Genomic DNA, 20,513 nt, shown 5'->3' on the forward strand with positions numbered 1-20,513 from the left:
CCTCCCGCCCCCAACCTTTCCCAGCATCAGAGTCTTTTCCAGTGAGTCAACTCGTCGCATGAGGTGGCCAAAGTATTGCAGTTTCAGCTTTAGCCTCAGTCCTTCCAATGAACACCCAGGATTGATCTCCTCCAGAATGGACTGGTTGGACCTCCTTGCAGACATTAGGTCACGACTATCACAAGCGCTGTGCGAGGCAGGTTCTATTGTTATGATCCTCCTTTTACAGACAAAGAAACTGAAGCACGTGGGAGTGAAGAACCTTGTCCAAGTTCACCCAGCTGAGAAATGTCAATGCCAGGGCTCCCACCCAGACAGCCTGGCTCCAGAGTCCATGCTCTTTCCCACTCTGTCACATCCTTCCCGTCCATGGCCAGGTAAAGAGCAGCCACTTTATATAAATGACGAAAAACCAGAGTCACCTTCCCAACCTCAAGCCCTAACCTCCCCTTCCATCCTCTGCCTGTGAAGGATCCTACTCTTAGTGGGAAGGCGGTCCGTCGGTCCAGCCTCTCCTCGCTGCCACCCAGGTCTCATCAGGTACAGAGACCTGGCCCCGTGCGCCCGTCTCGGAAACATTCTTCCAGTTCCTACTTCTGGGGAACAGACCGTCCCGCACTCAGCAGCTCAACACCGCAGCACTCGTTTATTTTGCGCAGGAATCTGCAATTTGTGCCGAGATGACTCTTCTCTCCTCCACATGGCATCTGCTGGGTTTGCCTGGCTGGATGCGGGGAAGCCACTCCAGATGTCACACTCACACGGTTGGCAAGATGTGCCAGCTCTTGTTTGGTAGCTCAGCCAGGGCTTTGGGCCAGGGGCCTCAGCTCCTCTCCACGGGCTGCCTGGGCTTCCCGACAGCATGGTAACTGGTTTCCAAGAGAACAGGGCACAAGTGCATGGCTTTTTATGCTCTAGCCTCAGAAGTCACGTGATGCCATTTCCACCCTATAGCGTCTGTGGTTGGTGTTCATTCGCTAAATTGTGTCCGAGTCTTAGCGGACTGCAGCCTGCCAGGCTCCTCTGTCCATGGGATTCTCCAAGGCAGGAATACTGGAGTGGATGTCCATTCCCTTTTCCAGGGGATCTTCTTGACCCAGGGATCGAACCCAGATCTCCTCCTTTGCAGGCAGATTTTTTACCGTCTGAGCCACTAGGGAAGCCCCAAGGTGTCTGTTGAGACTGTCACAAAGGCTCACCCATGTTCAAGGCCAGAAGAGATGTAACTGTCCTCTTGGGGGGGGAATGACAAGGTTCCACAAGAGCATGTGGGAGGGGAGGTTTGTGGCAGCTCACTTCAAAAAATTCCATCTGCCAAAAATGTCTTTAGAGCAGCTCTCTGCATCCTCCCCACACTGATGGATACTTTATTCAAAAACCCCAGATTGGGTCTGTGAACTAACAGAAGATCTTGTCTAATCATTTATTTTGATACTTTTACCAAAATATTAAAAATGTAGCCACATGTACTGCATGGTTTTTAGAAATAAATGGTATTTTAGAAATAAATCAAACTAACAAAACTAGGATTTCCTGAGAAATCCAGGACATCAGATTAACAAATACCAACACTTAACCAATTCCATGCTAAAATACAGGCACTCAAAGAAGTTTCTTCAAAATCACACTATGTATGTCTTTAATAAAAAGCAACTCCTTTTTTGAGTTGGCATTATTGTGGATGAAGAAAATATTAACTTTCCTAATACCTTTGATGCTTTCAAACAGTGGTGCTAGAGAAGAATTGAGAGTCCCTTGGACAGCAAGGAGAGCAAACCAATCAGTCCTAAAGGAAATCAACCCTGAATTTTCACAGGAGGGACTAATGCTGAAACTGAAGCTCAAATACTTTGGCCACCTGATGCAAAGAGCTGACTCATTGGAAAAGACCCTGATGCTGGGAAAGATTGAGGGCTGGAGGAGAAGGGGACGACAGAGGATGAGATGGTTGGATGGCATTACTGACTCAATGGACATGAGTTTGAGCAAACTTCGGGAGATAGTGAAGGACAGGGAAGCCTGGCGTGCTGTAGTCCATGGGCTTGCAGAGATTTGGACATGACTGAGCCACTGAACAACAACAATACCTTATATTCAGGTAGTAATGAGGAAATACAGGGCTATATTCTCTTCCTTCTCATTTAAAAATCTAACCCTATTTTTAAGGCCTTAACCCACAGGACTTTTCATAGCTAGACTAATTGGGTATTGAGACAGGATCATCACTGATCCCTACCCTCCAACTCCAATATCCTGAGCTTTTACTGCCTGCAACACAGATGGCTTGTGTATGTTATCTCATCACTAGAGTTGCAGTCTCATCTCACAGGCTATGATGTTAAGCCCCTGTAATGGCAGGAACTGTGTCTTAGGCTTCTGAACCCCCTCACTGAGTACTGTGTGTGTGTGCCTGTGTGTTGGCAGCTTAGTCATGTCCGACTCTTTGAGGACTGCAGGCCACCAGGCTCCTCTGTCTATGGAATTCTCCAGGCAAGAGTACTGGAGTGGGTTACCATTTCCTTCTCCAATGCATGAAAGTGAAGTCACTCAGTCGTGTCTGACTCTTAGAGACCCCATGAACTGCAGCCTACCAGGTTCCTCCGTCCATAGGATTTTCCAGGCAAGAGTGCTGGAGTGGGTTGCTATTCCTTTCTCCATAGTTTAGTGGAGGAAACCAATTAAAATGTGATAAAGGAAATTCCCTGGCAATCCAGCAGTTAGGACTCTGAGCTCTCACTGCCAAGGGCCTGGGGTTTGATCCCTGGTGAGGGAAATAAAATCCCAGAAGCTGTGAGGTGCGGTCAAGAATATGTGATAAATACTAAACACTAGAGGCTCCCAGTGTTATGAGACTATTATAGTTGTAATTTAACCCGGCCATGGAATCTGAGAAGGCTCAGAGCAGATCCTGGATAAATGGTGGTTGAACGATCAACAAATGAGGAGTTTTCTTCAGACATGGAAATCTGTTCTTAACTCCAAACAGCCCACACAAGATGCTGCTCAGCGTAGATACTTGAAAAATAATGTCTTATCTGCAGCTAGGGAAACACCCAGCCCTGCGAGAACCCACCTGTCCAAGGAATTTTCCCCTGTAACTGATTTGCTGCCTGGAATTTCCCTCTTAGTAATGCATTCATTTGTGACTGAGACTTTGATCTTCAGAAGTTGATGATTAAATGCGAATTCTCGGTCAGGTCTTACACATTAAACAGCTGTCATTGTGAACACAGTCACAGGGTAAGGTTTATTAGGTAATTCCAGTCAAAGCTATGGTTTTTCCAGTAGTCATGTATGGATGTGAGAGTTGGACTATAAAGAAAGCTGAGTGCTGAAGAATTGATGCTTTTGAACTGTGGTGTTGGAGAAGACTCTTGAGAGTCCGTTGGACTGCAAAGAGATCCAACCAGTCCATCTTAAAGGAAATCAGTCCTGAATATTCATTGGACGGACTGATGTTAAAGCTGTAACTCCAATACTTTGGTCACCTGATGCGAAGAACTGACTCATTGGAAAATACCCTGATGCTGGGAAAGATTGAAGGTGGGAAGAGAAGGGGACGACAGAGGATGAGATGGTTGGATGGCATCACTGACTCAATGGACATGAGTCTGAGTAAGCTCCAGGAGTTGGTGATGGACAGGGAGGCCTGGTGTGCTGCAGTCCATGGGGTCACAAAGAGTTGGACATGACTGAGCAACTGAACTGAACTGAGTCTTGTTAGAAGGAGATGCAGAAGGCAGGATTGTCTCAAGGAGAAAGAAAAAGATTAGATGTGATTCTGGAACAAAAGGACAGAGGAAAAAAAAACCCAGCTGAGGAAGCAATAGGTGTGGAGACTTGGCAGGGACAGGAAAGAGCTCTATAGTTTTGCTCTGAGAAGGCACTGCCCTGGGGGACATTTGAACGACCTGGATGGGAGATCTTTGCCCCAAAATCAGATATTCTGTGCTGACCATACTATGGAGCCTACAGAACGTGTGAGATCTGCTCAGCCCAGCGACTCACACTGTGGAGCCAAATAGAATCACAGGACCCTGTCCTGGCCAGTGCATGACCTCGATTCCAGGGAAACAGGCTCAGTCCACACACTTTGGACATTGCACCAGCTAAAGAGGGTTGGCGGGAGACCTTATCACAGGTAAACAAAATAAACACTTTCTGGTGAAATCTGTTTGTTAAAGATATTTAGATTAGAAATGGGATTCTTCTCACAGTTGAAACTTCCAAATATTAATGAGTTAAAAACACAAGGCTTGGGAATAATGAATTAAAGGTCATGATTGAATGCATGCTCAGTCACTGTTGTGTCCAACTTTTGGTGACGCTGTGGACTGTAGCCCTCCAGGATCTTCTGTCCGTGGGATTTTCCAGGAAATAGGTTGCCATATCCTCTTCCAGGGGATCTTCCCGACCCAGGGATTGAACCCACATCTCCTGCATTGGCAGGTGGGTTCTTTACCACTGAGCCACCTAGGAAGCCCCAGGACACCAAACTGCTATCCAAAAAAAGAAAAAAAATGAGTAGATTTCCTCTCTAACCTTCTGCCTGCCTTAGTGTATCTGTTAACCATGGTCCTTGACCCAATATTGACATAGAACACAGAGTGGGGAGTGGGGGAAGAGAAAAATCTTTTTTTTGTTACAAAAATAATAAATGTGCATTGTAGAAATTCTAATAAGTCCGAAGAAGCAGGATGCTCGGGGCTAGTGCCCTGGGATGACCCAGAGGGATGGGATGGGGAGGGAGGTGGGAGGGAGGTTCAAGATGGGGAACACATGTACACCCGGGGCAGATTCATGTCAATGCATGGCAAAACCAATACAATATTGTAAAGTAAAAAATAAATAAATAAAAATATTAAGATCATAAAAAAATTAAAATGAGAACAGATTTTTTTAAAAAAAGCACTGCAATCTTTCTTTTCATCAAGATGAAGTCACAACAGTAAACACTGCTTTGAAAACTGGGGTTTTTTTCCCCTCTAAATAGCAAGTTGTGAGCATCCTTTTTATGTCATTAAATAGTTTTCACCTCCTTCCTGTGAGGTATTAGTGGCTCTGTAATGTACTGCTGCTGCTGCTGCTGCTGCTAAGTCACTTCAGCCGTGTTCAACTCTGTGCGACCCCATAGACGGCAGCCCGCCAGGCTCCCCCGTCCCTGGGATTCTCCAGGCAAGAACACTGGAGTGGGTTGCCATTTCCTTCTCCAATGCATGAAAGTGAAAAGTGAAAGTGAAGCCGCTCAGTCGTGTCCGACTCTTCATGACCCCATGGACTGCAGCCTACCAGGCTCCTCCCTCCGTGGATTCTCCAGGCAAGAGCACCGGAGTGGGGTGCCACTGCCTTCTCCGGTAGTTACTGATCCAGCATATTTATTAGCTGGTTTCTGATCAGATGATTAGTTTGTTTCTAGTGTGTTATTTGCATAAAGAACAGTGCAAGAAATGTATTTGCATCGAAATCTTCTCCCACAGCCCTGAGGATTTCCTTAGGACAAACTCCCAGGAGGGATTCAGGGTTTTTGTTGATCTGGTTTATACTCAAAGTTTAAACTGTTGGGTTTACTACAGTTCACCTGGGGCTTCCCAAGTGGCCCTAGGGGTAAAGAACCTGCCTGCTAATGCAGCAGACGTAAGAGATGAGGGTTCAATCTCCGGGTCCAGAAGATGCCCTAGAGGAGAGCAGGGCAGCCCACTCCAATATTCTTGCCTGAAAAATCCCATAGACAGGGGAGCCTGGCAGGCTCCAGTCTGTAGAGTTGCAAAGCGTTGGACATGACTGAAGCGACTTTGTAGGTACAGTCCACTACCATATTCCTTTAGAAGTTCTTTACCTGGGGAGATGAGCTAATTATTTGGAGTGGACTTAATAGTATTTTCATGGTGTCCAGTTTAAGTCAGTCATATTTATGAGAAATATCAGGTGATTAACTTATGTGAAGTGTGAAAGTCGCTCAGTCATGTCCGACTTTTTGCGACCCTGTGGAAGATACAGTCCGTGGAATTCTCCAGGCCAGAATACTGGAGCGGGTAGCCTTTTCCTTTTCCAGGGGACCTTCCCAACCCAGGAATTGAACCGGAGTCTCCTGCATTGCAGGCGGATTCTTTACCAACTGAGCCACCAGGGAATCCTGGTTAGTTGGTGGGTTGAGGGACACAGTTACGCACCCAGATCCCTTCAGGAATGATGGATTTGTCCCCCAGCTGCCCTTGTCAGTTGCCCCCTTTTGGGGCTGAGTTCAGCTGAGAACGACCTCCCTAAGTCCCCTCCTTCTCAAGGTACCTCCCATCCCAGAGCTGAACAATGCAGGGGTATCATGGCCCAGCCCTTCTGCTCCAGTCAGGTTGTCCCATCTTCAGAACTCCCCACATTGTCTGCAAGGCTTCCACTGGAACCACCTGGTAGCTCTACCCTCCCTCTGCCCAACCTGTTTTTCTCCCCTACCTTTCCTCTCCCCTCCCACCCCTCCCATCTCCTTCCTCTCCCTGGGTGTTGATCACCAAAGAAAGTGAAAGTGAAAGTCACCCCATCCTGTCTGACTCTTTGCGACCCCACGGATTATACAACAGTCCATGGAACTCTCCAGGCCAGAATACTGGAGTGGGCTGCCTCTCCTTTCTCCAGGGGATCTTCCCGACCCAGGAATCGAACCAGGGTCTCCGGATTCTTTACCAGCTGAGCCACCGGGAAGCCCAAGAGTACTGGAGTGGGTAGCCTATCCCTTCTCCAGGGGATCTTCCCAACCCAGGAATTGAACCAGGGTCTCCGGATTCTTTACCAGCTGAGCTATCATACTCCCTAACAAACCTCCTGCACAATAACCTGTGTCTCAGAGTCTAGGAGTAGCCAGTGACTGTTGGGTTTTTGGTTGGCTGTGTGGGGATTGGTTACAGGAGCAGAAGTAGGGGCTCAGCCAACCCTGGCCACGGATCGCTGAGTGTGCCATGGAATTTCACCCCCGAAAGGGGAGCGCTAGCAACACCACAGCCTCTGGGGCGGCTCACACTCAAGGATGAAGTCAGGCTCCCTCTTCCTGAGAGTTGTTTCACATAAGAAGATGGATCAAACTGTATCCGAGAATCTTACAAGACCACTTTAAAACACTGTCTTCTCAAAAGGATCTTTAAGAGCCTCACCCTGAGAATACCCGGATCTCAACCTACCTTTAGATCGTCTTTCTAACTCGTGTTGCCGAATATCGGTGGTAACCAAAACCTTCCGTCTCCATTCATCTATAAACCAGTTCTGTAGAAATCCATCAGTGCTGATTCTCAGCCGTGCCATGCGCCTCCCTGGAATGGCCCAATCCTGTCTTCCCTAATGATTCCTAAAGAAACCAACTGTGGTTTGTAAACGTTTGTGCAGAATCTAGGTCATCTCCATACTAGCGTTCCCAACATTTACTTGCATAAGGGTATAATTTCAGGAGTGAAGAGAACACACTGCAGATGCCCAGGGAGTCACCCATAGAAATGCGATGTGTCGGAAAAAAGTAAAGAATTGCTGTGTAAGGAGGAAGGGACGTGTTCTCTCTGTGCGTTATTTGGAGTAATTATTTGACGCAGAACATTTTGAGCCCGGGGATGTGGCTGGGTAAGCTGCTTTGTGTGTGTCCCTGCCTCTCAGTGTCTGGCTCAAAGCAGGTGACTAATCTATTTTGATGACTTACTAAATTAAGCCAGAGGCCAAAAACTCATGCCTCTGGGGTCTGGAGCATGGAGCCATTGGTATTTGAAGAGCAGGGGCTTAGCCACGGGTTCGGCCATTGCCACATGAGCGTCTGGGCTCTGAATTGCCACATCTTCCTTTTTTAAAAAACAAAAATTTTATTTTTTATTTTTTTAATACCAAAAGCATTTTGTATTGGGGTACAGCCAATTGACAATGTTGTGATCATTTCAGGTGAACAGTGAAGGGAATCAGACATACATATACATGTATCCATCTTCCTTTTTTTTTTTTATTAATCCCCACCCCCCAAAAAAGAAATTCTATTTCTCTGTGAAAACTCCCAATTTCTTAACATTGGCAACTAATAGTTTTATTAGGGGGAGGGGCGCTGCCAGTTCCCAACCGGCAAACTAACCTGGAGAAAAAGCAGCTTACTTTTCAGATGCTCTGCTGTAAAGAAGGGTGTGCATGTTTCAAGTCACTTGACAGAAACACCCCAGTCTTCCTATGAACACGGTTGGCGTGATGGTCCTGGTTTTTTCATGGTGACTGTCAATAACCAAGATGTGATGTCTGGTTTGTCCTGTGTTTATTGTTGTGAAGTCTGTTTCGAATCATTGTGATACCCACACGGAGGTGACAGGATAGACTTCCGCAGGCGACTTCTCATCAGATTTTAAAATAGTCCTCGATGATGAAAATGTGAACTGTGAAAAGACAGCAGGCTCTGTGGTCCCCTGGGTAACTTCCCAACAAAGACATGGAAATGGGGCCTATGGGTGGTAATGGAAAGACTAGGTAAGAACACAGAATGCTTTTCTCTTCTCCCGCTCTCGGCGAAACACGATTTCTGAGCTGAGATCCTGAGATTTAAAACCAGGTGTGGATACAAGCTCTGCGAAGCCAAGTTACTGAAAACCGAGTTTTCTCTCTGTTGTTAAAGACTGACAGGGTCCGGTCTGACCTCATTCCTTCCCCCTTCGTCTCTCTTGACCTTTGATTCAGCCAGTCACTCACCCGGTACTGATGGGGTGTCTGTGGGCCCGCAGCGCTGTGCCAGGGTCCCTGGGAGAACTTACCAGAACCAGAGCAGGATCCAGGCCGGCCTTGAGGCAGCATACTTACCAGCCAGAGTTTGAGTTGTGTCAGTTCTTCCAAGATGAGTGTGGAACATAGAATGAGACAAGCAAGGCTTTTCCGCCAGCATTCACACGACAGCGTCAGACTCATCGTTTGAATCTAAAGGGACTTACTGCATGGGAATGAAGTAGTCTAGGGTTGTGAAAGCTGTTTGGAGCTGGAATGGAAAAAAAAAAACAGGTCCTGGGAACTGATGAAGGCTTCCCAGGTGGCTCAGTGGTAAAGAATCCACCAGCCAATGCAGGTTCGCTCCCTGGGTCAGGGAGATCCATCCCGTAGAGGAGGAAATAGCAACCCACTCCAGTATTCTTGCTGGGAAAACCCCTGCACAGAGGAGCCTGGCAGTCTGCATTCCAGGGGGTCGCAAAAGAGTCGGACACGACTCAGTGACTGAGCATGCACGCATGGTGACTGATGGACACGAGAGCAGCCTGTTGCCAGCCCAGCCCTGCACAAGTGTTCTGTCCAGGTTTCTGTCACCACGGGGTTGTGCCCTGGCTTGAGAACAGCCTCAAAGCGGAAGTGAAAATCAATCATTAAAGCAAGGTGTGTCTGGAAAGGAACAGACTGAAGAGAGCAAACAAGGAATGATTAGTTAGTGTGGCTTGGGCCCCAGTCATCTCCAAATAAATGTTACCTCCCTTAATCCAAGTCATCCAGTGTAGTTTAGATTTGCCCATGGCTATTTCTCCCATCTTAAGAATTGCAAACAGTGAGTTTCCGAGAAGTGACAGAGGGGTGGTTAACCTTCACATCTTAATGCTAAGGAAAGATTGAGGTAATAAGGAAAAAAGTTAATGGGATTTCAAGTGCACATGGAATTTAACAAGCACAATGAAATCTTGGATGAACTGTGACCTGTCTTTTAAGGTATCGGTTTGAACACGCTTCTCTCTACTTTTCCCCATCGGTTATTTTATTTTACTTTATGTCTTTCTTTTCTTTCTTTTTTTGGGGAAAGGGTGAATGCATGTTTTCCTTTTTTTCCACATAAGCTTTAACAGAGCATGATTGCTGTTCGGCTAAAACACACCTCTAGCATTTTCACCACTGCAGCCGTCACTTTTGGCTAAAAAGAATAGGAAGTTCTATGATATCCCAGAAATACAATTTATTTGTACACTATCGTATACTAACCTATGAAGAGCATCAAATGATATTTCAGGCTTTTCAAATTTTTTCCCAAAGTATCAAAAATGACCAAGGCTGAAATTTAGATTTAACACATTACTGACTGGGGGATTTTGGCAGAAACTAACACCTGTGGTGTGAATACATCTCCAGTCAATAATGTGTTATTGTTTCTGCCATGTTGTCATACAGACTCAGAAGATTAATGGTTATGAAACATGAAGATGAATTTCATTAAAGAGGGTTTTCCTTGCCCAGATCTAGAATTCATAGGCGTCATCCTCTGTAGGGGGAGGCGAGCACACCCTCTTGTCTCAGGGTTTCTGGTTGGGTGTGTGTCCTCAGTCACTCAGCAGTGTCCGACTCTGTGACCCCATGGACTGTAGCCCTCGGGGCTCCTCTGTCCATGGGATTTCCCCAGCAAGACCGCTGGAGTGGGGTGCCATTTCCTTCTCCAGGGGATCTTCCTGACTCAAGGATCAAACCCATGTTGCCATGTCTCCCGCATTGCAGGCAGATTCTTCACCCAGTGAGCCATAGAGTAAGTTCTCTTGCCTAAGGGGTTCATAACCTTCCAAGTCCATCACTAAAAAGGCTATCAGTATCAGCTCTGTCTTATATTTTCTTTCATGCAAAGCCCGCTCGCTGTGGTCGAGCAGATCTTACCAGTCACAAAGCAATTCCATGAGCAGTAAATTTCTGAGCCACATCTGGCTTCACCCCCTTCCCCTGCCCATCCTCCCCCATTACCCCTCAGAGATAACAAAAATGGAAAGAAGAATAGTTTCTGTTCTCTTTTTCACACGTGATCATCACGAAAAAAACAGGTTGGGAATTTAACCACACTACTGTGGAGACAATAGGTCTCCAAACATTTTTGATCGTGAACCTCGTAGATAAAAGATTTTTTTTAATAAAAATTTTTGAGTGCAACTGCCAGTAAAAGCATTTAATTTGTAAATTCTAGACAAATTCTACTCTACACTGTACACCTTAACAAAACACATCCTAAAAACCGGCATTTTAAAAAAGACAAGTGAACGTCTATTAAATTGTTCATGTTCTTCCCAAATGACAAAGGGTTGGTGGGACCCTGGTTGTAGACCCCTAAGGAGAGTCACACACCTCTGGGAGTGTCTGTGGCGGGGTGGGGCTCAGTCTCAGTCTGGTGGTGAGCTGGTGCTGCAGCTCCTAGCCCGGACTCCCACGAGCCACTTAGCTGCAAGGAGGGAGGAAGTGCACCCCGGAATGTGATCGGCACCCGCTGAGCAAACGTGTGCCTTTACCACCTCCTTCAGTGAAAAGGAATGGCATGGTCTTTGTTTAAACCGAAGACACGGGACACCCTCCAGTTAGGAACACAGATGGCCGTGGCTTTTTGATGGCTGGTGGATTCTGGCTCTTTGCTTGTCTCAGATGGACCATCCCTGGTGAAGTCCTGTAGGGCTTCCAGGTAAGCATATAACTAGGGTATCAGGCAGACTGCACGGGGTGCCTGTTGTGGGGCAGGGGCATCACCAGGGGTAAAGGTGGGAAAGAACATGAGGCCTGGAGGGGTGCCTCCTAGAGAAGGGGTGTTCAATGCCGGGCTTTGAGGGATAAATAGGAGGTGGTAGGCAGAGAAGAGATGAGGGAGGAGCTCACTGAGGGACCCGAGAAAAGCAGGCAAAGCTGAGGGCTGCCTAGAGGAGTCATGAGCTCCACAATCAGAGAAGGCCTTGTGCCTTAGGGGCACCTTTGCCCCCAGCCTACATTTTCTGAACCCAGACACTGAAGTAGTTTTGTGGCATGGAAGTCCTTTCATGCCCCTCCTCTGCTCAAATCCTTCTGATATCAGCATGCAAGCCAGAGTCCTTCCTGTGGCTAAAAGTCTCACTTTGACCTCCCTCCAACCACTCCCTGCCATGCTGAGGCTTCTGCTGGGTCTGGAATGTGCCAGGGGACTTTGTGCCTTCTGTTCCCTCAGCCTGGAATGCTGTTCCAAGCATTCCACTACCTCCTTTAAGTCTTGATGTACCCACCTGTCATCTTCTCAGGAATGCCTTTCCCGGGGAGTCTGTCTGTTTTCCCTTTCGTCCTTCCTTCCTCCCCGCTTCTTTCACACTCTTTCTATCTCACTTTCTTTTCTCCCTTTCTCAACTTTAATTATTCCTCTTACCACTATCGAAACACACCATATATTTTACCCGTTTATCTCATTTCTTTCTCTTTTTTTTCATCTAGAATATAAGCTTCATGAGGGCAGAGAGTTTTGTCTGTCTTCACCTTTGAACCCCCAGTACCCGGCACTGTGCTTGGATAAAAAATTGGGTAGATGGATCGATGAAAGGAAAAATCTTATCTTTAACCTACAGAGCAACAGGAAATCACTGAAATCTCTATAGTCTTAGTAGGAGAGGAATGTGATCAAGCTCAGCTTCAGCAAGTTTTTTGTTGTGGGAATTACACGCTATCTGGGAGCAATAAGAAACTGGCCACAGCGAGGCCAGTTAGAAAGCTACCATGGTTGCAGAGGGCGGCTTGAAGCTGGGTGCAAGAGGGCCAAATGGGGGTGGGTGGAGAGACATCTCCACTGAGCAGAGGGCACCTAAGAGCGGAAGGCATGCAAGATGCCAGAGAGATTTAGAGAACGCAGATGGGCAAATACCAAGGGACAAGGCTGCAGTGCAGGAGTGGTTCCATGGAACAAGCAGGGACTCTGCGGCAGAGGATCAGGGCAAGTCCTGACTCTCCCCAGCACAGAGAAGCCGTCTGAACCTCAGTATTGTTATAGATGAGACAGGAACTAGAAGCTCGACACATCAACCGCTGACAGTGCTTCGGGCACCGTCCTGGGCTCTCAGCCTGTGTCACATGGTTCAGTCTTCACGGCCACTCGGAGTTCGACATGAACCTGGTTGACAAGGTGAGCACAAGAACATCCCTTCGGTGAATAACACCTAGACTGGGGAGTGACCAAGATGAGTCAGCGGCCGCTGTGTTTTTCTTTTGCGCAATAACTTAGGTTGGGGGAAGGAGGCTTCACATCACAGTGGGAAGGACTGAGAATATTAAACAACAGTGAAGCTAGTCCATTATCTCAGAAGCTGAAGGCGCCACTAAATGTGAGTTTCCTTGCCATTCAAGATAAGCACTGATATCTTTGATCTCAGTTGGGTGTGTCATTTTCCCTCCCAGGAGATCTTTGGCAAATGTCTTCATCCTCTGCTCTGCTCTGCGAAACACAGTCAGAACTACTTCTCTCTCTGGTCATCCCATGGAAGGCTTTGCAGGCAGCACATTCTTGGTGTGGTTGTGAACCCCTTGGGGTGTTTAACAGGTGTGATGAGGTCATTTTCACTCAGCTTTAGGCGTGCTGTATTGGGAATGATGAATTTCAACATAAACCTCATTTTTTCCTCTCTGAAAATGGAAACTTCTTGATGAAAATATGTTCTGACTGCTTGGAGCCAGAAATGCAGGTTGAAGAGCTTCATTTCAAATTTTGAACGGTATGAATGGAAGAAATGCAAAGCATCTAAAGCGCTCAATGAACAAAAGCATTTCATTGTGCTTCTCTAACTTCTGGTTGCAGTTTTACTATTTAAGTGCAATTTTTAGCATGCTTTTCGAGAGTTTTAATGAGACGTTTCGGTGGGCACTGTTTTCTTCAAATCACTTACATCCAACTTGAAAACAAGAATTAAGAAGGTAGTTGAGTTTCCAACCACAAGAAATATACAAATACCATGTGTATTCGTCGCTCATGTCTAACGCTTTGCAACCCCGTGGATCGTAGCCTCTGTCCATGGAATTGTCCAGGCAAGAATACTGGAGTGGGTTGCCATTCCCTTCTCCAGGGGATCTTCCTGACCCAAGGATCAAACCCAGGTCTCCTGTGTCGCAGGCAGATTCTTTGTCATCTGAACCAACAGGGAGCTCATACAAATACCAGAGGACGTTTAGAAATGCAAGTTTGTGTGTAATAGACGTACAGTCCAAGATGGACATTCCTAACAAGAACTTTCAGGTGAGCAAATGCAGTGCCAGCTGGGGCTTTGGAACACCACGAAGGGTCCAGGCTCTGTACCTCTCATACCATGGCACACTTGTGCTATTGGACCCAGAGCTCAGGGACACTTTGTGACCCAGTGATTTTTGCCAGCATCCAGTCTAGCCTCCCTACAGTTATCACCACTTTGAGCCCCTTTCCCTGATCTAGAGATGGAAGCACTCAAGTTCCCTAAATATGATTCAGATGGAAGTGAAAGTGTTAGTCGTTCCAGTCATGTCCAACTCTTTGCGACCTCATGGACTATATGTAGCCTGCCAGGCTCCTCTTGTCCTCGATTCTCCAGGCAAGAATGCTGGAGTGGGTAGCATTCCTTTCTCCAGGGGATCTTCCACACCCAGGGATCAAACCTGGGTCTCCCGCATTGCAGGCAGATTCTTTCTTTACTGTCTGAAATTCAGATGGAGCTCACCATCAGTTCAAAGGCAGGTACAGAATGGCATGTGTTGGGAGGCTTTAGGGATGGCCTAATGAAAAATCTATCATTTATCACTGATTTCTTTGGGCAAAGACAGTTGAATCATCTTCAGATACCTCACAATAACTTTTTTTTTTCCATGCATATAATGAAACCATGGAGTTCTCCCACTCCTCACCCCCATAGCTCAGAGGGTAAGGAATTTTTCCCTGCAATGCAGGAGACACTGGAAATGTGGGTTCAATCCCAGGGTGGGGAAAATCCCTTGGAGGAGGGCACGGCAACCCACTGTAGTATTCTTGCCTGAAAAATCCCATCGACAAAGGATCCTGGCAGGGCTACAGTTCCAAAGGTTGCAAAGAGTCAGACACCCCTGAGCACGCATGCCGTGAAACCACAATTATAAATTTGAGTGAGTTCAGTGCTGTTGTCTCAGATGAACAGAAACATTCCAGGTTTGCCCACACAATTGAGCTGGAGCTTCATGTCATGACTTTTAATAGGAGGGGGAGGCAATTGAGGAGGGGATGAAGAAATGAACCTCTTCCTCCTCTGATCTGCCTTTAGCTTTTTTTTTTTTTCCCTATCCATCTGTATGTATTTTTTTTTTAATTGGAGGCTAATTACTTTACAATATTATATTGGTTTTGCCTTACACTGACATGAATCCACCCCGGGTGTACATGTGTTCCCCATCTTGAACCCCCCTCCCACCTCCCTCCCCATCCCATCCCTCTGGGTCATCCCCATGCCCCAGCCCCAAGCATCCTGTAACATGCATCGAACCTGGACTGGCGATTTGTTTCACATATGATAATATACATGTTTCAGTGTCATTCTCCCAAATCATCCCACCCTCACCCTCTCCCACAGAGTCCCAAAGACTGTTCTATACACCTGTGTCTCTTTTGCTGTCTCGCATACAGGGTTATCATTGCGCCTTTAGCTCTTGTTCGTGAGACAGACTCCAGGAGAGAGAGGAGAGGAGGCACAGGCGCGCTGGGGAACGGAGTGCACCTCGGCGTCTTCTACCTCCTTGTCCCTTTTCCCCGTTGCCTCCCTCCACCAACGCCTCCCATACCCATGCTGCCACCAAAGCCTGCATGTGCTTTCAGTCATGAAGGCTGAAAATGCAGCCAGTCCAAGTGCACAGTCCCTGGAATCAAGCACCACCCAACGTGACCCTGTCCTCTTGCTGTTTGATGCATCCCATAGAGAACCTGCCTGCTAACACAGGAGACACAAGAGACACAGACTTGATCCCTGGGTCGAGAAGCTCCCCTGGAGGAAGAGATTGGCAACCCACTCCAGTACTCTTGCCTGGAAAATCAGATGGACAGAGGAGCCTGGTGGGCTATAGTCCATGGGGTGGCAAAGAGTTGGACACGACTGAGCAGATACACACACACACGTACACATACACTATTTTACAGCATTCAAAACTTTTTTTAGATCTTTTGCATTTAAATCTCCTGGGTTGGGAGTTACAGGTAATTTGGCCAAGCAAACACCGTAACTGGTCTCTTACATAACCCTTTAACTGGCAGCAGGGAACCACGCATGGCGATTAAGTAACCCTCATTCATCCAGGAAGACTTTGCGTTTCCTTTTATGGAGGGATAAATACTCCAGTTTGCTCTTTCCTGTTGCATATATTCTTTTCATTATTGGTTGACTTTAATGAATCTTTGAAGTTAATTTTTACATGTGAACAGCAGGATTCCATTTAACTTTTGGAAGCTTAAGAGGTATCTGTCCACGTGTGCCTCTATACTAGAGAATGTTTTTCATAAATAACGTGACTGCATTTAGGTGAAAATGAAATTGGGGAGAGTGGGAAGAACCTACCACTCAACCGCCATAGGGACCTAAAATGACAAGGTACTTGAAAGTTCAAAGAGTTGCAGCATCTTAATGGGATTAAGGGCTTCCCTGGTGGCTCAGAGGTAAAGAATTGGCCTGTCCATGTGGGAGACTCGAGTTTGATCCCTGGGTCGGGAAGATTCCCCTGGAGAAACAAATGGCACCCCACTCCAGTATCCGTCCCTGGGAAATCCCATGCACAGAGGAGCCTGGTGGGCTACAGTCCGTGAGGTTGCAAAGAGTTGGACACGACTTAGTGACTAAACAACAACAACATTTAGGAGAGATAAGCAACAAGGACCTGCTGTACAGCACAGGGAACTGTAGTCAGTATCCTGTAATAACTGACATGAGAAAATAATCTGAAGAAGAATAGAGAACGTACACGCATAACTGGATCACTTTACTATACACCTGAAACTTACACAACAGTGTAAATCAACTGTACTCCAATTTAAAAAATAATAGTAAAACGAAAATTTGGGGGGAAAAAGGAGTTGCAGCTTTTTCAAACAACTGGTATCCTGCTATTCCAGTATGCTGCTTCTAGACCAGACCTCTTACCTGCAAAAAGCCAACTGAACTAGCTTTTCAATTGTACTATCCATTCTTTCTATTTCTTCATCCTTTCCTATTTAAAACAAAACCGAAAACAGCCTCTGAGTCTCCAAGCAGACAGCCTCTTAATGTTTTCTTTCTCAGCTTCAGAGGTTCACATTACTCTAAAACGTTTTTGTATCTTTTTTCCGAATTCAGTAGGCGTTAGAAAATCATCAAAGAGCTGCCTATTCCTAGTTGTCCGATTACAATTATAAAGTTTTCCAACGAAAATCTTAGGATCGCTTCCCACATTCTCACTATGAAATGCAAGTGGGAATTAGGACACTCATCCAATAAAGTTTCATCAGAAAAAAAAAGGTGGGGGTGGGGGGGGACAGGGCACATTTCGAAACGAATTCTACTTTTTTTCTTTATAAAACAGAGGTCATTGACCAAGACAGATTTCCAAATGTTTTCTCTAATATCCCAGTGTATGAAACTTTGATTTAAGTGTTCAGGAAATTACAGGGATCAAACCATTCCCCAAGACTTCGGTTTCCAGGTTTCTCCAAGCCTTGAAAGTTCCCCGCAGGGTAATTACTGTTTACTGCTGTAGCCCTTCCTCCTTCTGTCTGTCACATTTTCCATCCTAAGAAGGGTCGTCCCATTCAGCGGCGGAGCCTGGTGACTGAGTGGCTGAATGGAATTACTACCAGTGGAAACTATGCTGCAAGAGGGAGAGATAAAACAGCTGCAAAGCAGACCTCGGCCGTTTTTTCCACCCTCCCCAAGCGAAGTTAATTAGCATAGGGAAAATGACTAAGGCGTTGACGTCACCTCTTTCCAGAAGAAACTTACACTGTCCCTGTCCGCCTGCGAGTCAGGCAGGGCTTGACTCAGGAATTTGGTGTCCAAACAGGATGCCCTGGAAGCGGTGCTTTTTTTTCCCCTGGGGTTGGGGAGGGCGGGGGAGCCGGACCTTGTTGCTTTATAAGCGCCAGCTCGAGAAAGAGCCTAACAGTAAAGGAACTCCATCCACTTGGGGCCTGACTGCGCGAGTCGCTGTAGCTCTCACTGTAAGAAAGCAAGATGCACTTTAGAAATTTTAACTACAGTTTTAGCTCCCTGATTGCCTGTGTGGCAAACAGTGAGATCTTCAGCGAAAGTGAAACCAGGGTAAGGCTTCTGATATAATGTGATTTTTTTTTTTGAGACAGTTTTCAAAGCATGATGTTAATTGGTACTATTAGCTGAGATAGTTGGTGGGGATGTGTGGTTCTCTTTGTGGGTTTGGGGGGTTTTTGAAATGTACCCAGAATGCTTTGAGCCTTCAGAATCAAAAGGTGTTGCCTGAGGAATTAGCTCTGAAGGACTTTTTTAAAGCTCAGTATTTAAAAATATCTGTGTCCCTTGGCCAGTTAGTAAGGCAGGGTTCAGCATGATGTTTGTTTGTTTTTTTCATTCTGTGTAGATTGTAAGTAAACTTTTGGAGGGAGGACTTTTCTGACAGTGCACAGAATGTTTCACTTTGACATCTAGAGTTCAGGATACTTTGATTTTGTCTTAGGAAATCACTATTGTAGAGATATTCAAATGTTTGCAGTAATTATAAGGGCCTGTCTTCAACTTTCTAGGTTTTTCCAGGTGGAGAAAATGCACCCATAGCAAATAATAAATAGATAAGTTAAATATCCTGCCTCCTGGAAAGCAGCTGTCATCAATGGTTATTAATATAACTAGTGATTTTAACTACTATGCTTTACTTCTTCATTTGATTAAAATGCCAAGATTTCCATCAGTAGCTATGAAGCTCTAACTGATCTCTAAAACAAGGCTGTATATGAATGAATTCTGTGTGTTCTCTTTAGGGGGCAGTGATCATGTTATATCCTTATACCTAAAGCCATACTGAGACTAGTTTTCTTTCTTTTTTTTAATCAAGTTTAACTCCCTAATCATGTCGTCTGCTTACAGCCAGAATCATAGTTTTTTAACCCGATATTAGAGCATGGTCTATATGTACGTGCGTGCTTATTAAGTAGCTTCAGTCTCGTCCAATTCTTTGCAACCCCATGGATTGTATGTAGCCTGCCAGGCTCCTCTGTCGATGGGATTCTCCAGGCAACAATACTTGAGTGGGTTGCCATGCCCTCCTCCAGGGGAACTTTCCGACCCAGGGATCGAACCCACGTCTCTTAAGTCTCCTGCATTGGCAGGTGGGTTCTTTATCACTAGCGGCACCTGGGAAGCCCAATCTATGTGTAAACGTACTACAAAGTCTATGTATTTAATGTTAGCCTTATGTGAGTAAAATAACTGTTTACTCATTTGAATAGAGATGCCACCCAACAACTGTAATAACAAATAAGATTGTTTTATAAAAGAACGGTAGGAGAGCAATACGAAATTAACAAGGTGGTGTGGGTTCTCTTGCGCTCTGGTCCTCAGCCCTGACTTGCCGTCTAAAAATATCCATCAAAGTAATCTCTCTTAAGTTATGAATCATAACTCAAAACAGTTGGTCACAGTGCCTATGGATGAGGTCGTGTGAAATTCCAAATCTGCACAGACACCCTCACGCCCCGGACTCACCCGTGCTCCGCAGAGGGGCGGAGACCAACTGAGTCACGCGCGGCCAGATTAACTCGAAGCTTGACCATCTGCTGCACGTTCGCTCTCCTGTTTCTCTGCGACACCTCTCTTGGGAAAGTCACAGACTTTTCCATCAACTAAAGAAAAGCCAGGGAACTGGAAGAGAGAAACTCTGTGAGCTCTTCCCACTCGCCTGGTGGAGACGCCAGCCAGGAGGGAAAGCAGGCCCTGCCCACATCCCTGCCCCGTGGAGCCCTGCCTGATGGAGCAGAAACTGACCAACCACCCATCCATTCGGAGGCCCATCCCCTCCTCCACTTCCTAGCACCAAAAAGTCTCAGGGACGTTCGCCTCTTCTGCTGGAATCCTCTCTGCCCTGTGCAGAAACAGCATGCTCTCTATAGATTTCCAGGGTCCTTCCAGGCCTCCTCGTCTCGCCAGTCACCTGGGTAGAGGACACACTGCCTGCCCCAGCCCCGCTCTCAGCCACCCCCATCGGCCTCTCACCATCCCCAGAGTTTAGTCTGCAAAAAGATTCAGAAATCTGGTAACTGACAGCCCCTGCACAATCTTCCTGCAAGTTTCAAGACTGTCCATCAACACCTTCCCCTCTGGTTGGAAAAGATGACAGTGGTCTCCCAGTTCCCCAAAACGACACCCCATTCAGGACCCAACCCAGTGGGGGGCGGTGCTCCTGCAGAACTTTTCCCAGGAGCTGATGAAACACTCTCCTGAACCTAGGCTTTTAATCATTGAACTCAGGCATTTCAGTTCTAATATCTCATGCTGTTTCACAATGTTCACTAGTTCTTAAACACTAGAGCTAAATGCATACCTGTATTAAAGCCAGTGTATAGAAACAAGGTCTTTGACAGTACATTCATTTTTAAAAGCCAGTACTATTTTAGAGAGTTAAAAAATGACAGACTGAATGGGAAAATACCACTGGGAATTTTTTTTTTTAAACTGCTTCCTTTACGTTAAGAAATGCAAGGCCTTCTTATACAGAGTGAATACGCTAGAAAGAAAGAGGCAAATATCATATATTAACTCATATGTATGAAATCTAGAAAAACAGTACGGGTGATCTGATTTTCAGGGCAG

General features: G+C 46.2%; 1 protein-coding gene across 3 annotated transcripts in view; it reads left to right on the top strand.

The window, feature by feature from the left end:
- Positions 1 to 20,513, top strand: part of RCAN1 (regulator of calcineurin 1) — a 117,070-nt gene that overhangs the window by 88,932 nt on the left and 7,625 nt on the right. Inside the window, exon 1 of one of the 3 annotated variants that reach the window (XM_088835559.1) lies at positions 17,826 to 17,993. The exons of 1 other annotated variant lie outside the window; for it this stretch is intronic. In XM_088835559.1, coding sequence (XP_088691685.1) covers positions 17,907 to 17,993 — 87 coding nt within the window. In that variant the 5' untranslated portion in view covers positions 17,826 to 17,906. Of the gene's footprint in view, positions 1 to 17,825; positions 17,994 to 18,078; positions 19,034 to 20,513 lie in introns of those variants that run through there. One more of the 3 variants, XM_088835561.1, reaches the window with a different exon arrangement.

This window comes from Moschus berezovskii, chromosome 1, assembly GCF_049115385.1.
Source record: "Moschus berezovskii isolate FMDL1 chromosome 1, NW_MosBer_1.0, whole genome shotgun sequence".
NCBI classification, from domain to species: Eukaryota; Metazoa; Chordata; class Mammalia; order Artiodactyla; family Moschidae; genus Moschus; species Moschus berezovskii.